The 15,912-nt window shown below is 35.6% G+C and overlaps 1 protein-coding gene across 1 annotated transcript; it reads right to left on the bottom strand.

Annotated features, from left to right (window-relative positions):
- Nucleotides 1–11,232: 11,232 nt before the first annotated feature.
- On the bottom strand, nucleotides 11,233–15,701 carry LOC125581933 (kinesin-like protein KIN-5B). Its single transcript, XM_048748175.1, has 4 exons — nucleotides 12,092–15,701; nucleotides 11,895–12,004; nucleotides 11,669–11,820; nucleotides 11,233–11,589 (listed from the first exon to the last, which is right to left on the bottom strand). Exons 1-4 carry the CDS (start codon nucleotides 12,094–12,096, stop codon nucleotides 11,395–11,397), a joined length of 462 nt encoding a protein of 153 aa, XP_048604132.1. The 5' UTR covers nucleotides 12,097–15,701; the 3' UTR covers nucleotides 11,233–11,394.
- Nucleotides 15,702–15,912: the final 211 nt, after the last annotated feature.

The raw sequence follows: 15,912 nt of genomic DNA on the forward strand, positions 1-15,912 counted from the left end.
TGTTATTGGTTTAATGATTCATAAATTCTAATTCAAATAAAGTGTTATTCAATCATATTGATTTACTAATAAATTTTATTTCATAATGGATTTGTATGGATTTCTTTGTTAAAAATACAAAGACTCAAATCCGAGGAAAAACCTCCGGATTTGTAAATACTAGTCCGAGAGAATTTTAAAATCTGCATATTTTATTTGGATTTATAAATACTACATGAATTTCTAAATCAATCAAAATATATAAACCAACAAGTGTTACTGGTTTTATGATTTTAAAATATATATTTAAATCTAGTGTCATTGGTTATGTGATTTAAAAATAGATTTTGAAATCAAGTGTTATCAATAACAAATATTTGTTTAAGGATTTTATTTAAAACTATATTTCAATGGATTTGTAAGTGTTTTTAAAATCAAAATACAAAGAAACAAATACAGAGATGAACCTTGTTATTTTGCTTGGACTTGTATATTCTTTTTTTGAAAGAATTTTAAATTTTATTCACTTCAAAAAACCTTTGTACAACCTAATGCTATTTTGTACAAAAAGAGAAACCTATAGAAGTTTTTAAGAAAGAATTAGAAGTTTATCTACTTCCAAACCATATCTCCATGGCCTTCTCATGTTTGTTTCCCCCTTTCTTTCTCAATGAAGAGATTCTATTGCGAATTAACTTGTCCATAAAGATGAGAAGTAGAGCAACAGATTGTGGAGACTCTCCAACTCTGCGCTTGTTCCTCTCGAACCATATTGCATACAATGTTGCTTGGAAACAATAGCGCAAGAGAAAGGTAGAAAGAGAGTCTCGCGATCCGATCACCAGTCTTTGTAATAGAGTAGGCCAGTGAACAGAGGAGACCGCGCCATCCAAACCCCTTATCGTACCTCTCCAGACCTCAGCAGAGAAAGAGCACTCAAAAAATAAGTGATCCCGAGTTTCTGTAGAAGCACTACAAAGCCAACAAGTAGAGATTGCTTGAGGATTCCACCTGAGCAACCTATCTCCAGTAGATAGCCTGTTAAGGAATATCCAACTTATAAAGGAGTATTTTGGTGTAGCTTCTTTAAACCAAATCCCCTTGAACCAAGAAACACGAGGAGCATGCACTCTTGTAAGATTCCAAGTTTGTGCAGTTATAAACCACGGTCTGAACTCCCCATTTTCACGCATCCAAAGACAGTTATCCTCACATTGGCGAAGACCTTGCTCCTGAAGATTTAGAATCTCACTCTCAATTTGCATCAAAACAGGATTCATGTGTCTTCGCCTTCAGTAAGTATTCACAGCACTCTCAACCGTTGAGTTCATCGAGATGCCAAGCCTCAGGCTACCCCTTTCTCCAGCTAGGTCGATCAGAACTCCCAACTGAGACCACCTATCGAACCAGAAAGACGTCGTCGACCCATTGTTTATTTCCATTTTGGTTAGCTCTCTCACCAAGGGTCTAAGCTGTAGAAGCTTCTTCCACATCCACGACCCTAAGGAAGCTTGTTTCTTTAAAACTCCAGAAGGACCCCTTCCTTATTAGATATCTCTGAATCCACTGAACCCACAGAGATGATGTGGAGGATATAATACGCCAAATCAACTTCAGGCATGAGACTCTGTTTACTTCTTCTAAGGATCTCAACCCCAACCCTCCTTCTTCTTTCGGTTTGCAAACATCTGACCAAGCAATTTTTGTCTTTTGCGAAGACAAAACCGGACCCAACCAGAGAAATGCCGAGCAGAGACTGTCAATCTCCTGAATACACTGTTTTGGTAGGCAAAATGCTGACAGCCAGAAATTGATGACACTGTATAGTACCGAGCCAATTAGCTGAAGACACCTCGCAAAGGAGAGGTGTCTAGCCGTCCAGGAATTAATCTTGCTTTTAATTCTCGAGAGCAAAGGGGCGTAATCAGCCACTGACATCTTCTTCGATAGCAGCGGTAGACCGAGATATCCCACAAGGAGAGAACCTGTTTCAAAGGAGAACTGATGTAGAATGTCAGCACTAGCATCCTCTTTAACACCTGCCAGAAAAAGCGTAGACTTCTCCAGACTTATGCATAGACCCGATAGCTTTGCAAACTCTTTGAACACCTCCAATATACCCTCTATAGAACTTTTCGACCCATCCGAGAACACAAGAACATCATCAGCAAAGCACAGGTGGGTCAGGGTTAGGTCTTTGCAGTAAGGGTGAAACCCGAAACGCCTTTCTAGTGCAGCTTTGTCCAGGAGCTTCGACAGCACTTGCATACAGATTACATACAGAAACAGCGATAGAGAGCACCCTTGACGCAGCCCTCTTTTACTATTAAAGTAACCAGCTAACTCTCCATTGATCTGAACAGAGAAGGAAGCAAGCTCAATGCATTTCTTGATCCATATGATGAATTTCTCAGGCAGACCCATGGCTTCCAAGACCGATAGCAGGAACGGCCACTGTACAGAGTCGAAGGCTTTGGAAATGTCTATCTTTAGAGCACATCTCGCTGAGATTGAAAGTTTATGGTAACTCTTCACAAGCTCCGACGCTAGTAGAACATTTTCCATGAGAAGCTGATCCGTAACAAACGCTGATTGGTTTGGTGAGATGAAAGAAGGGAGCAATCTCTTCAAACGGCTTGCCAATATCTTGGATATCACCTTGTAGATCACGTTGCGGCATGAGATAGGGTGATAATCTCTCATATAGATTGCTTCATCTTTCTTGGGAATGAGAGTCAGGATTGTTGAGTTGATCCCCTTGGGGAGAAAACCTTTATCAAAGAAGGATTGAACGGCTTGAACAAAGTCACCTCCAGTGATGGCTCATGTAGCACGGAAGAACTCTGAGGAAAACCCATCGGGGCCCGTGGATTTATCTGCAGCCATACCAAACAACACTCTCCTGATCGTCTCTTCCGAAACCACTCCCATGAGCATGTTCTTTTCTGCTTCAGAACAGTCGTAATCCAGCAGGTCTTTTAGCGCTTCCGTACTAATTCATGTATAGTCTTGAGGAGTATGGTTCAAAAATTTGCTAAAGTAATCCACCGCTTCTTTTTTTGATATCCTCCTGGTTGTCAGCAATAGAACCATCCTCGCGTTTTATCTCTCTGGCTGAGTTCCTTACTTCTCGAACTCTTGCCGCTCTGTGAAACGTCTTGTTATTCCCATCTCCAATCACCAACCAGTGAATCTTAGCCCGCTGACTAAGGACTTTCTCCTCCAATTTTGATAAAAACGTCCATCTTGAGAGAGCAGCAGACTCCATGACCATGCTAGCCTGTGAGGGCTCATCAAGAGTCTTGGTCTGAAGCTCGCATAACTTGTTATAAGCTTCCTTTGTTTTCTATATGATATCTCCAATTTTTTCCTTACTCAGATTCTGCAGCAAAGGCTTTAGAGCTTTTAGTTTCTTCCCCAGCCTGAAGAGAGCAGAGGTAGAGTTGAACAGTGGCTCAGTTTGCGACCAGAATTCGCTGACCAATGGTAGAAACTCCGGCATGTCGGCCACTGCATTTACAAACTTGAACGGCTTCTCCGGCTTCAGACTGTCTTTTTTTATAGTGAGCCTACACCTTTGATGATCCGAACACCCTCCAGTCTCGAAGACACAATAAGCCTGCAGAAAGACCAGCAGCCATTCTTCATTTACCAAAGCTCGATCCAGCTTCTTACAAATAATGTCATTATCTCTCTTATTACTCCATGTGTGTCTCGGACCTTGATACGACATATCCACCAAAGAACAATAATTGGTAACCTCCTGAAAATCTCTCATACCCGCTGAATCATGATTTACATCGAATCTCGAATGCTCCACTCCATTCAAAATTTCGTTGAAATCCCCACAAATTAACCAAGGTTTCTTCTGAATAATAGGCGAGTCTTGATGAGACTTAATGTCCCTCCATAGCTCCTTCCTATTCTTCTCCAAATTAAAGCCATAAACAAAGGAACAGAAAACTTCTTCCTCCATTCCCTCCAGAAGCACTGATACCGTTATCATCTGAGCACTCTGAAAACACGGTGTGACTCTCACCTTAGGACTCCAAATTACCCAAATTCTGCCAAGATGATGATGATCATAGTTTGTGATAGAAGACCAGCTAGGGAATACCTTCTCAAGAATTACCTTAGCTCTGTTCTCTTTCACCCTTGTTTCGATCAGACAACCGAACTGATAACCCCAGTTTCGAACCCAATCCTTCACCACCAGATGTTTTGAAAATTTGTTAAACCCTCTGATGTTCCAGAAGAATCCAGACATTATAGAGGGCGAGATTTATTTTTATTCAGATCGCTAAGGCATGCATCCTGAGCTCTCTGAACAGACTTATCATCCAAAACCTTATGTTTCATCTTAGATTCTCTAGGAAGACTCTGACGGGGAACAACAACTGTCTCCTTTCCTGCCACACAAGAAGACTCATCATCCTTCAAACCCTCAGCTTCATCCTCATCCTCTCTTATTTGTCCTTCCTCTTCTGAGCCCAAAACTGCAAATCTTGAGTTAGTGAGAATGGCCAGCTGACCAAATTTTAGCTCTTTATTTCTTGAAGGAGAACGGAAAGCTTTCCCCGGAGAGACATCTAGCCACTCTCTTTCCTTTTCCCCCTCAGAATTGACTTGACCCAAAGAGATAGGCGTCTCTGCAACCCCTGTAACCTCTAAAGAAGCCCTTTCCTCGACCTCCCGTAAGACATGATCCAAACCCTCTGTGATATCAGCCACATTCTCAACCATCACTGGTGCAAGCACCTCCTTAGAACTCTCTTCTGAACACTTGTTTTGCTTCTCAGCTATTCCCTGTATATGAGCCTTAACATGAACCACATCCTGCCCTTTCATAACATTGACCACTTCCTCAACTTCCTCCTCTCTTACTTTTGAATTCTCCATTAGATTCTCTCTCTGATCTTTGTTCTGCACCCCTTTGTTTTCTAAGCACGCGTTGGGAGAATGACCCCACTTCTCGCACTTAGAGCACTTTGTGGGCAGCCAAGGGTATGATTACTCCACCGTAACCTCTTGTCCCTGGATGTTGAAAGTCAGCTTCTTTGGTAAGTCTGTTGTTAGGTCCACCTTCATAAATATCTTTGCAACCTCCAAGTCTAAGCTCTGCATAGTTTCCGGGTGAAGTCTTACCGGAACACCAATCGGACTAGAGACAAAGCTCAAACTTTTCCACGAGAACATGCTGATAGGAACATTTTTTAGGTGAACCCACATTGGAATAGATTGCTTCAGAGCCTTCTCTTTCTCCACCACCGGAGACCATTTTGTCACCACCACCGGAAGACCAGCCAGGTTCCACATCCCCCTCCTAAGAATCCTTTTCCTATCCGCTTGGTTTGGAACCCTAAACTTCATAGATGTCGAGTTTACCACAAACACATCTATCATTTGCTTCTTATCATTAATAACCCAGATCTTGTTTACGATAGCGTGAATCTTCGCTATGTGAGGGGCATCATCCAGAAACTTCCCAATAATAAATTCCTCCCACAGTGGCTCCACATCCTTTGTTATCTCCTCTGGAACCCAGACAGAACCCACACCATCCTTCATAGAGACCTCCACATCATACTTCTTCAGACAACAAGTACCCTGAACCGCGCCGACCCAAGAGCCTTTTGACCCTCCAGGACCCGAACCAAGTGAAACAGGCGCTCCCAGAGAATCAGGACCTCCGCTTGAGAATCGCCTTCATCGACCATCAGAACCACCGTAGATGACGGCGGCGCTAAGCCCTACCGAGAGTGAGAGTCGCAAATCCCTAAATCGCCAAAATAGTCGCCCGAGCAAAACGGTGCGTTTTTCTTTTCCCCTTTCGTTAGAGGTGCTCTCATCAATGGCGTCCCACCAGCTTCTCTCTAACTTCTATATTCTCAAATTATATAAACAAGACATTATATTCTTGTTCACGAGAACAGACATATGAACCAAACCACGTACAACTACAACCTCATCAAAATACATTAGCTAGGTTCTTTCCTATTTTACTTCCCCATGACTTCCTCGTCACTTCGACAAAAATCCTTGAAGCTGTAATTTGCATCCTGCTCAGTGAACTCTCAATGGGAGTGGAGTCATATGTCTGAGCACATATCAACATGTACCTTGTCATACAAGTTGTACGTAAAATTACATTACAAGCAAATCTGAACACAATTTTTTAAGTTTAGTTTTTCTTGTTGCCTTTGTTAACCTCTGTAGTGCTTGATTTTCTTTCAAAATACCAATGCTTTCATCTTTATTGAAATTTAAAGTGAGCCAATCAACAACTCTCTGCATTGCAAAATTCAAACCTCTCAAATAAAGTAAAGTATAGAAAGGAGAATAAACATGTTCAAAGAGCAATCAGTAAGGACTTCACAGTTTATATGTGTATTTGACTATCCTTGTCAAAGTCCGCCCGAATGTGTGTTTTGCTAGAAGTGGAAAGCACTTCTAGCACACAAGCGCCTGCCGCAAGGACTGCATAATAAGAAACAAACATAAACCCCATAAGAAAATAACACACTCAACAAAATGGGAATACAAGAGTATTCAACTAACAATTGATCAGCCACTAGCACAACTACAAACACTATTAACTCAATATTGACGTTCCCGTTCTCTTCCTTAACAATTATGTATGAAACTTGCTTAAACTCTTACCAATAAATATTTTTCTATAGAAAAAGTGTTCTTTGGTTAATGACTGCATGCATCTTCACAAGCTGGTCACAGCTCTTGTAAATCCATTTGGTTGATTTTCAATAATCTACTTACTTGATTCTGAAACCTATATGGAGTCCATTTATTTGATTTCAAAGTCAGTGCATTTATCAAAGATTTCCAAATATAATTTTTTTTTCTAAATCCAGTAAAATACCAGAACCAATAACCTCCACATAGTTTTTATTTAATGAATTCTATAATTTCTGCAGTATATCTTGGATTTTGATTTCAATCATTTGTTCATGAGAATCCACCACAAATTATTTAAAATCAATTTTAAATACAAACAGCTTTTAAATTTTTTAAAGTTGAATAACACTAGATTTTAAAATTTTGATTTAAATCATTCATTGAATAACATCAGATTTTAAATTAGATTTATAAATAACATATCGATCCAATAATGGTGGATTGTACTTATATTTAAACTCTATTAAAATACATTATTGAATAACACTACTTTAGTTTTATTTTGTTCTTTTTCTTTTCTTTTTGTGAGAATGTTGGAACTAATATTTTTAAATCATCGACAAATCTACAAATTTTATCATGCATAGTCATTTTTACCGAACAATATCCAGAGCCCAATACAATCTCAAGGAGAAGTTGTGATTGTTGCGTCCATTTTTGCTGCGAGCCGTGATTTTGTCAAGAGTATAGGCAACTTCAACACAAACGCTCCTTGCCCATTGGGTGGGCATGGAAACATGGAACTACAGGCACGAGTGGCTGCATCTGCCTCTGTGGTTCCTCCATCGTTACAAGCTCCAATGGCTAGGTTGAATTAATTGTAGTGTTTTTATAGTACGACAATTAGATTGATTTATCTGTATTAACGATTAGTCACATACATCTTTATAAAATATGTTATTTAATTTATTTAGTTGTGTCGATGTGTGAATTAATCTGTACTCTTCCATAATTGACACTCATATGATGTGTTGAATAAAATACCCCAGCGGATTAATTTACATTCTCTGCATGTGCGTGTCATCAAAAGTAGTGTAGCGTCCTCATTTTCGTTTCTAAGGAATCTCTCTTTTACATGTCTAAGGAATCTCTTTAAAAGACAAAAGGAGCCAATATGGGAATTTTTCTTTTCTATTTTCTAAATTGCATATTGTAGGACATCTATTACGTGTAACCAAAGACTCAAAAGGCATCACTAATATAATAATAATCTTTATATATAAAAGAGAATTTCAATCACTCCCGGGCATGCCAGCGAGGATGACACGTCACTAATTCATGCTCTCTGGAAGTGACATCTGTCCGCCTTAAACGAAACGATGCGTTTCATTTAGTTACGTACGGGCTTCTTTTTAATTTCTTTCGGCCCAGATGGGCTTTTTTTCGTTAGTTATGGCCTGCGAATAAGATCGGAAAGCGCTTGACCAAGAAATCTTCTTATTATATAAAGAAGTGTTTTCTCTCCTGTGAGAGAGACACGTCATTAAGTAGAGATTTCTTGGTTTGACACGTGTCCAATCTTTCACGAATTTTGTTCGTCATTTGGTTTTTAGTGGGCTTTCTCAGTAATGGGCTAATCTTCTGCTATTATGTTTTGTAAATGTTCCAGCCCGAAAGAAAGCTCCAGCCTTCTCCGCCAGAGACGAGAGCGAAATTAGGGTTAGTCCTCTTCTTCCATCTCCAGACCAACAATGGAGAATTAGCATGCCGAGATATACGAATCGTTGGGAAGAATCACTGTCTCAAGCTTTTACTGCGCCGTTTCGTCTTTGGTCCTTACCTCTGAGACGTTACGAGTGTCTTGATTCATTGAATTAAAGAAACTTCTTAACTCCATCAACGCAAATCAAGCAAGACATAGATCTCATTCAATGATAATCATCCATCTTCTAGGCGGTGTTTCTTTACCTATAAAAGGGTAAGTCTTCTCCCCTTGAACACCATCTTAACAGTCTGTGATAAAAAAATTAAAAAAAAATTTCCAGTATCCCATTCTTAAAATCCCATGATCATATTAGCTTTCAATTATTTTTGGCGTTCAGATTCTTATATAGATCTTCATTGAGCCTCTTTTGAATGAGATATTTTAAGTCCGTTTGGTGAATCCTTTCTTTTCACATTTGTTGATCCAAAACTTACCGCAGATGTACCGTATAATCAATGAAAGAACGACGAGATGATTAGCCCATGCATTCGCCATGAAATTTGTGGAGTTTTGGTTCTGCTTGCTGTTCTAACATCAGGTATAGGCGATCTGATTTGATCTCATTGGTATTCTCTGTTTTCCACAATCCTGTACCTTTGCAATTAGTCGATCTGATCTCCTTTTCTTTATGTTGTTGTTTCTCATATAAGTTTATGCGAAGAAATCAGCTGATGTGATATAATTGCAGATTGGTGACAAGCTATGCTGAAAAAGTTCTTTTGCGCCGTTAAATTTGGGAAGCAACTGGTACCAACTTCCATGGTGAATTTGATCTCTTAATCTGCGTGATTGAAAGATGAATCAGTATTGAATTATTCATTTTTTACAATTCAAGGAATCAAGCCTCGGTATGTGATGTTCAGACTCACAAAGGAGACAAGGTCTACTATCGGTAAGTGTCTTATTAAATATTTTTGTTATGATAACCAGTAAGTAAGATAATTAAGTAGTCAACTATAGTTTATTATGGTTCAGTTGTTGGGTTCAAAACGCAGTAAAGACACGAAGCCCCTGATTACGTATTTTACAGGTCAGTCTATGCTGAATCTATTTGTTTTTACTTATCTCATTATGTAAGAAAACCAAGTTAATAAGAATATAAAAAGTTAGAGAGTCTTGCAATCAAGACATAGTCTGTTTATTTGAATCAGTGTTGAGATGCCAAGTACGAGACAGAGCTACGTTACGACACGAAGGTTACGGGGAGGATAAGTTATGCTCACATCAGTGATTTGTCGAGAATATCGGCGTACAAGAGCTGTTTCTGTGGTTTCCGGTTAAAGGAATCAGAGTTGACGTGGCTCTGGTTTTATATACATCGACATTGGTATTTGTTCGCAAGCAATACTCACTCTTCTTTTTGTTCGATACACTGAGAGGTTGCGTTGTTATTCGTGGTGAAAAATGAGGTATTAATTATTATTAAGAATTTAAGGTTGTATGGTCTCTCTCTCATATGAATTTCTTTATAAGCAACTCAGATGTGTATTACTATGAAGTTTATGAAGTGTGTCCTTATGAAGATAAGTTAGATAACTCAATGCTATCAGAAGGCAATCGTAAAATATATGACTTTACAGTACGTTTCATCAAATATAGCAGCAATACACTATATTACACCTATATGTGCTTAGTGGAGAAACCGCTCTCTTTTGTAATGAAATTAAATTATACTTTCAAATGAAAGAGATACTATTCTCAAATGATTTTTTTTTGTCAACATTTTTAAATGATTATTATGTAAGATTACAATCGATCCTCTCTTTCGTATACCTAAAAATATATGTTTATTTGAGAATTACTTGCTAAGTTCTGTCGGTACAAACGACATAGTACAATGTTTCTAGCTTTAGGTGGTTTTAGAAAAATGTTTTGCAAAAGGTACAAATTTTCATGTAGAAAATATGGTTCTTATATTTCTAGGTTGTGTTCAAATTACCAAATGGTTGTAGAAAAACTAATAAAAAAAAACAAGAAGGTTGTAGAAGTTGATATCATATTTAGTAAAGAAGATTATCCAAGGATTGAGAATAAAAATATAAGGATAAGGACACTCAAAACAAGAAAGCAACGAGTTGTTTATATTGTTATTTTTCTTATAAAAATCCTTGGTTACATATCATGCATTATTATCATGTGTAATTCAAAGACAGCTATATAGATTTTAAGCACAAAATATAATTTGTTATACTTTGTCAATAATTATTTTGCTCAACAGCCAATTGTGAGAAAATAACGTATGTTCATAATACGATTAGGTCATTGTTCAAAATTGATTATATATATAGAGAAAAAATAAAAATGGTGCAAATAAATCAAAAATAGCTTTAACTCGAGGTGGAACAAAATTGATTATATATGTATCAAAATAAATTTTTTAATTCTCTTGAAAGTTATGAATTTAATGGTTTTAAACCCAAAATAAGCTTTAGGTTGGTTACATTTATAAGTTATTTATATATAACCAAGATAAAATAATATTCAGATCATAACAAAGACTCAGTTATATATAAAAAAAATTCAATTATTTTTATTCATTTCACTTATCATGTTATAGTATTTGTAGTAACAAAAATATCACAAATTTTACATACTGAAAATTTTAAAATATATATGAATTAAATTTATAATTTGTAACATATGTCAATATACACTATATTAAAATATAGTTATAGATATATAATTATATATATAAATTATAGGAAAATCCCGGGCGTAGCCAATTAAAACCAAGAATAATTATTTAAATACACCTTATTAAGGTTGCACCAGAGGAGGCAATTGACGCTCATAATAAGGGATCTGATCTAAAAAGTTTCATAAATTTAATATAAGCTTCTTCTCATGTAAGTATGAGAAGATTAACCAAATTGAACCGGTCCATAGGCAACAAACTAATCCAGAACAAAATAAGCTTGCGTACTACAATCATATCACCTTTACACACTCATACTCTGCTAGACTCATCCAGTTGATGAACTCAACTGCCAGAGCGGGCACCTCTTTTATCAAATCAATCATATGTTTACTTTCAAGAATGGAGCTCTGTTGTTAGCTTCGTCTTGTCCCTGTATAGCTGATCTTTTCTCCATGCTTGAGGCATCTTCACTGAGAATATTCTTCGGAGACAAAGTCCTCATCTCCTCAATTGACGCCAAGCTTGGCACGATTATAGCTAGTTTCTCTGGCGTCTCGTTCATGCGCTGATCAACCTGGCCAATGTATTACAGAATTTAACTGTTATATATCTAGTCATAGATATGACACTCTACAATTTTTAGTGTTCTGTACCTGATAGTCTTTTATGAGAGACTGTTCTGCTTTGTCTCTAATGTTTGATACAGCTTGTCCATGCTTCTCTTGCAATAACGTGACCTGCTTCATTGAAGTTGTCACTATAGCATCCGTTGCTTCTTTGTTCTCACGGTCTTGCATCAGCGAGTCTGTAAAACCAGGGATTAGTACGCTTTTTCTCAGTTTTTTCGTAAGAAAGGGATAGGGGTTTTAGCGTGGTTACCATTGACAGCTGAGTGAAGTTCATTAGTCCTAGTGACAAAGTTAGCATTCGGTGTGGCGAAAGTAGATGCAAATTCATCGTGCAGCTTGTTATTTTCTTTCGCCATGTCCCTATACATTAGGAAGTTTTTTTTTTTCAATGAAGTGATGTGGAAGAAACATAGAAAGAAGTTGCAGATACAGAACAAAACATGTTACCCCATTGTGACATTAAGTCGATGGTGCCGTTTCCATCTGCGTCGACTCGTTGATCACACGTCTTGTAGCTCGGCCTCTGTTGGGTTTTGTCCTAGAGAACACATAACAATTCCCAGCTCTTTGGTAGTGGTGCAACCTGTGGAAACCACAATCAAGAGAGCAATACATTTTAGATCACTGAGATCTCTGTCTCATTTGATCACGCAAACACATTGACGCTTATACAGATCAAATAAAGATCTTAATAATTATTCCAATAAGATGATGTAATCTAGAATAAAAGCTAGGGTTTGTTTAATAATGTAATATAGTTGAATCTAATCTGTTAAAACAGATTTCTATTTGAAATTTACCGTGGCATCTTTTAATTTTGGACTTATTCAAAAGGTTGTGACTAAATATAAAGATATAATTCTTATACAATCTTTTATGATGACAAATATATTTAAATCAAACTAACCACGAAATATACCATTATAAAAGTAAAGCTTTATTTCATAACTTTTACATAAACCCTAAAAAAATCTTCTTCTTCGCGTTTAATTCTTCAGGTGTCATCTCCTTTTCCTTAAAGGTATTTGCATTTCTTGTCTATGATCGAGGAGCTACCCCAAATCTCTTAGTTTTCGTTGATTCTTTTGTGGACATATTTGATGCAAATCTTTATGGCACATTAATCGAATTTTTAAAAAGTGATGATCCGAGTTCTTATCGGTGCTCCTTTTTGTTGGGTGAGATTGATTGTTTATCCATTTGTTTGCGTCAAATTAATTTAGACTATTACGACTTTATGTTGACCTCTTTCTACTTTCAGACTCTTATGTTGTTCCAGAGTACAAAGACTACATATGTAATTTCATCAATACTCTTCTGTGTTTTCATAAGTTCTTTATCAAATAATCATGTTCTTTGATGTCTTGTGTCATAGTCCTTCAAGAATTGTCGAATTTAGTAGTTCAATTCGTTCATCAGACAAAGAGAAGATACTTAGTTTTAAAGATTTTTTCATTGTGCTTTAAAGTATGCATTTTCATGTGTGTGAATGATTGAACTGTGTTACATGCTTCAGATAATTTAAAGTATATCATATTTTTAGCGGATTCTTACTAATTATCTGCTCAGATCTTTGGTGAATGTATTTGCAATTGCAGCTGAGTTGTTTGTATAAGTTAATAATTAACTGTAAACTTTGAGTTCAGGGACTCCATGATCCCATGCATCTTTCTTACACTTGGTGGGAATCTCTCTCATGAACTATTTTTAGAATCCATATCATATGGAACTCTTACTTGGTTCCTTGCATAAAATAATTTCAGAAGTTCAAAACTTGGTTTCAAGACACAACGACTTAAATTGGGCACGTTTGGTGTTGGGGCCACAAGCAAGACTAAGAAGATTGACATTATCAGACAAACTTGGATCCTTGCACTGATGACAAAATGCTTAGGTTTGTGTTACTCCTAAAGAAGAAGAAGAAGAAGAAGAAGAAGAAGAGGAAGAAGAAGATCATAAAGACCACGGTTCTGAGCCAAGCTACTGAAAACTACTCTCAGATCCTCCTTTCGCTGCTAATGGAGTAGTTGACACTGTTGTATCACCATTCTCAGACAAGACAAAACTGTGATTATGAGCTTGATGTAAATGGAATCAAGGCTGAGAAAAAGAAGACTACAGTCGCTGATGGAAACAAGGAAACATAGTGTTTTGTTCATCAAGGTGGAGAAAACCAGAGATCCAATGAGAAGGAAGATGATGATGATGATGAAAGTTTGAAGCAAATATATATTGCAATAGAGGAGCTAGCATTGACTCTAGAAGCACGTATGATATAGGTGGAGAAGAATTTGGCAAAGATTAGAGAATGGAAAATCGTAGAAAGAAACCAAGCCAAAAGTGGAGTCTCTGCTTATGATCTCATGGATACAAAATCAACAATGTCACAAATTATCAATCGTTTGGTGTGATAATTTTTGGTCTTATGTGTAATCTTTATAATTTTCTTATTAGAGACGATTATTTATGGGATTTTGTGTGTGTTTAGTATGTATTTGAAAAAATCTTCTAGGTTGGAGGAGAGAATCAATACTTCCATGTTTGTTTGAACAAGACGTATATTTACGACCGGTTTGGTTTTTAGTTTGGGTAGCCATTTTAATTTCAACTTTGGTTCGATTTAATTAATGTAGATTCTGTTGGTTTCGTCACAATATATAAAAAGGGAAATAAAATTGGAGATCAAGAACATGCTCCAACTCTAATTCTCTAAGGCTATAGTTACACATCTCATTTCACTTTGAACTTTGTCCGTCTCTGTAGTTTGTACGCATAGATGATGTTGGTTTGTAAATTGTCATCATGGTATGATGTTGGTTTTGCTTGGGTGGTTTAATCGCAAGCAGTTATCTAATTTATAGTATATTAAATTATCATTATTTGTTTTCACATTTACATTTAAAAAAATGCATGATTATTATTATATTATTAGGGACTTTTTCTATCTAGATATTAAACAAAAAACTGCACTAAAATTAATCATTTTAATAAATGTTTACATAAATATTACTTTATTCAATATAAATTTATATAAAATGAAAATACTGACAAACAAAGTAAATAAATATCATAAACACGGAAAATTTAAAACCCTAAAATATATTAGATATGAAGTACTGAAATATTGTACAGCTAAAAGTAATATATATATATATATATATATATAGAGAGAGAGAGTTTGATTTTTAATCAAAAACGATTTAGGATTTATTCTAATAGAGTATTACAGTGTGTTATGATTTTAAGAATATAACGGTAACATATTGATAATTTTTATAAAATATATGTCTTATATTTTAATTTTAAAAAATATACTATTTCAAAATTATATTAGTATGTTCTAATCGTAACTATTAAATATACAATTTACTTTGATCACATAGAAGTACGAAATTAGCATATATGTTTTTGATTTGGTAATCTGAGATATACAGATTTACTAAACATATTTAAAATATAAAGACATGTAATAACAAAAAATAAAAACGAGAAAATTTAACCAAAAATATAGCTATCTAAATTAGAATCAAAATCAAAAATTTCTTATCCTTATTTAGACCCATGTGCTCAAATTGAACTTGGACCAAATTAAAATAATAAAACTCAAACCAATTTCAAACCCACAACTACATCGGAACCAAACGAAAAAAATACAATTTGATTGCGCATTGAAATATAAAATATTATCAAACCATAAAATTTTAATTTAAAAATATAATTATATATAAATATTGACTCTAGTTGTATAATTAAACTAAAACTAAAAATGTATGATCCAAATGATACTGTTTACGTACGTATTTCAATAATTTCTCAAGTTCTTTTTCAAATTTTCATTTAAAAAATCATTTTATTTTCTCCTTTTTACTCATTATTTTAATAATAATAAAATCATTCTAATATTGTCCTCAAAACTAACTTCAACTCAAATTAGTAGTGGTTAGATTAGATATTCATTTTCAATCAAATGAACGTCAAGAACTTGGAATCTCAATTACTGTTTTTGGAAAATAGCATTACTGAAAATTAAATATCCCTATTTACTTATATAAGAATATTTTTAAATTGGTATTCTTTCTATTTCATATTAGATGTCGTTGGAGAATAAAATTTTTGTTACAAAAATAAATGTCGTTTTAGAATTGTAATGTAAAATTTATTAATCTATCTATTATATGACTCGTTATATTTTTTAATTTATTTTTATATTGGTTTAAATATGATTAAGTGTATAGTTAATGATAGTTTTGGAAATATATATAAATTTT

Source organism: Brassica napus, chromosome C2, assembly GCF_020379485.1.
Source record: "Brassica napus cultivar Da-Ae chromosome C2, Da-Ae, whole genome shotgun sequence".
NCBI lineage: Eukaryota > Viridiplantae > Streptophyta > Magnoliopsida > Brassicales > Brassicaceae > Brassica > Brassica napus.

Bases quoted from the DNA above. Each gene is read 5' to 3' on its own strand.
- LOC125581933 (XM_048748175.1), bottom strand. The intron at 11,821-11,894 runs GTAACCACGCTA...CTGGTTTTACAG, and splicing joins ACTTCACTCAGCTGTCAATG to ACTCGCTGATGCAAGACCGT. The intron at 11,590-11,668 runs GTACAGAACACT...TACATTGGCCAG, and splicing joins CTCTCATAAAAGACTATCAG to GTTGATCAGCGCATGAACGA.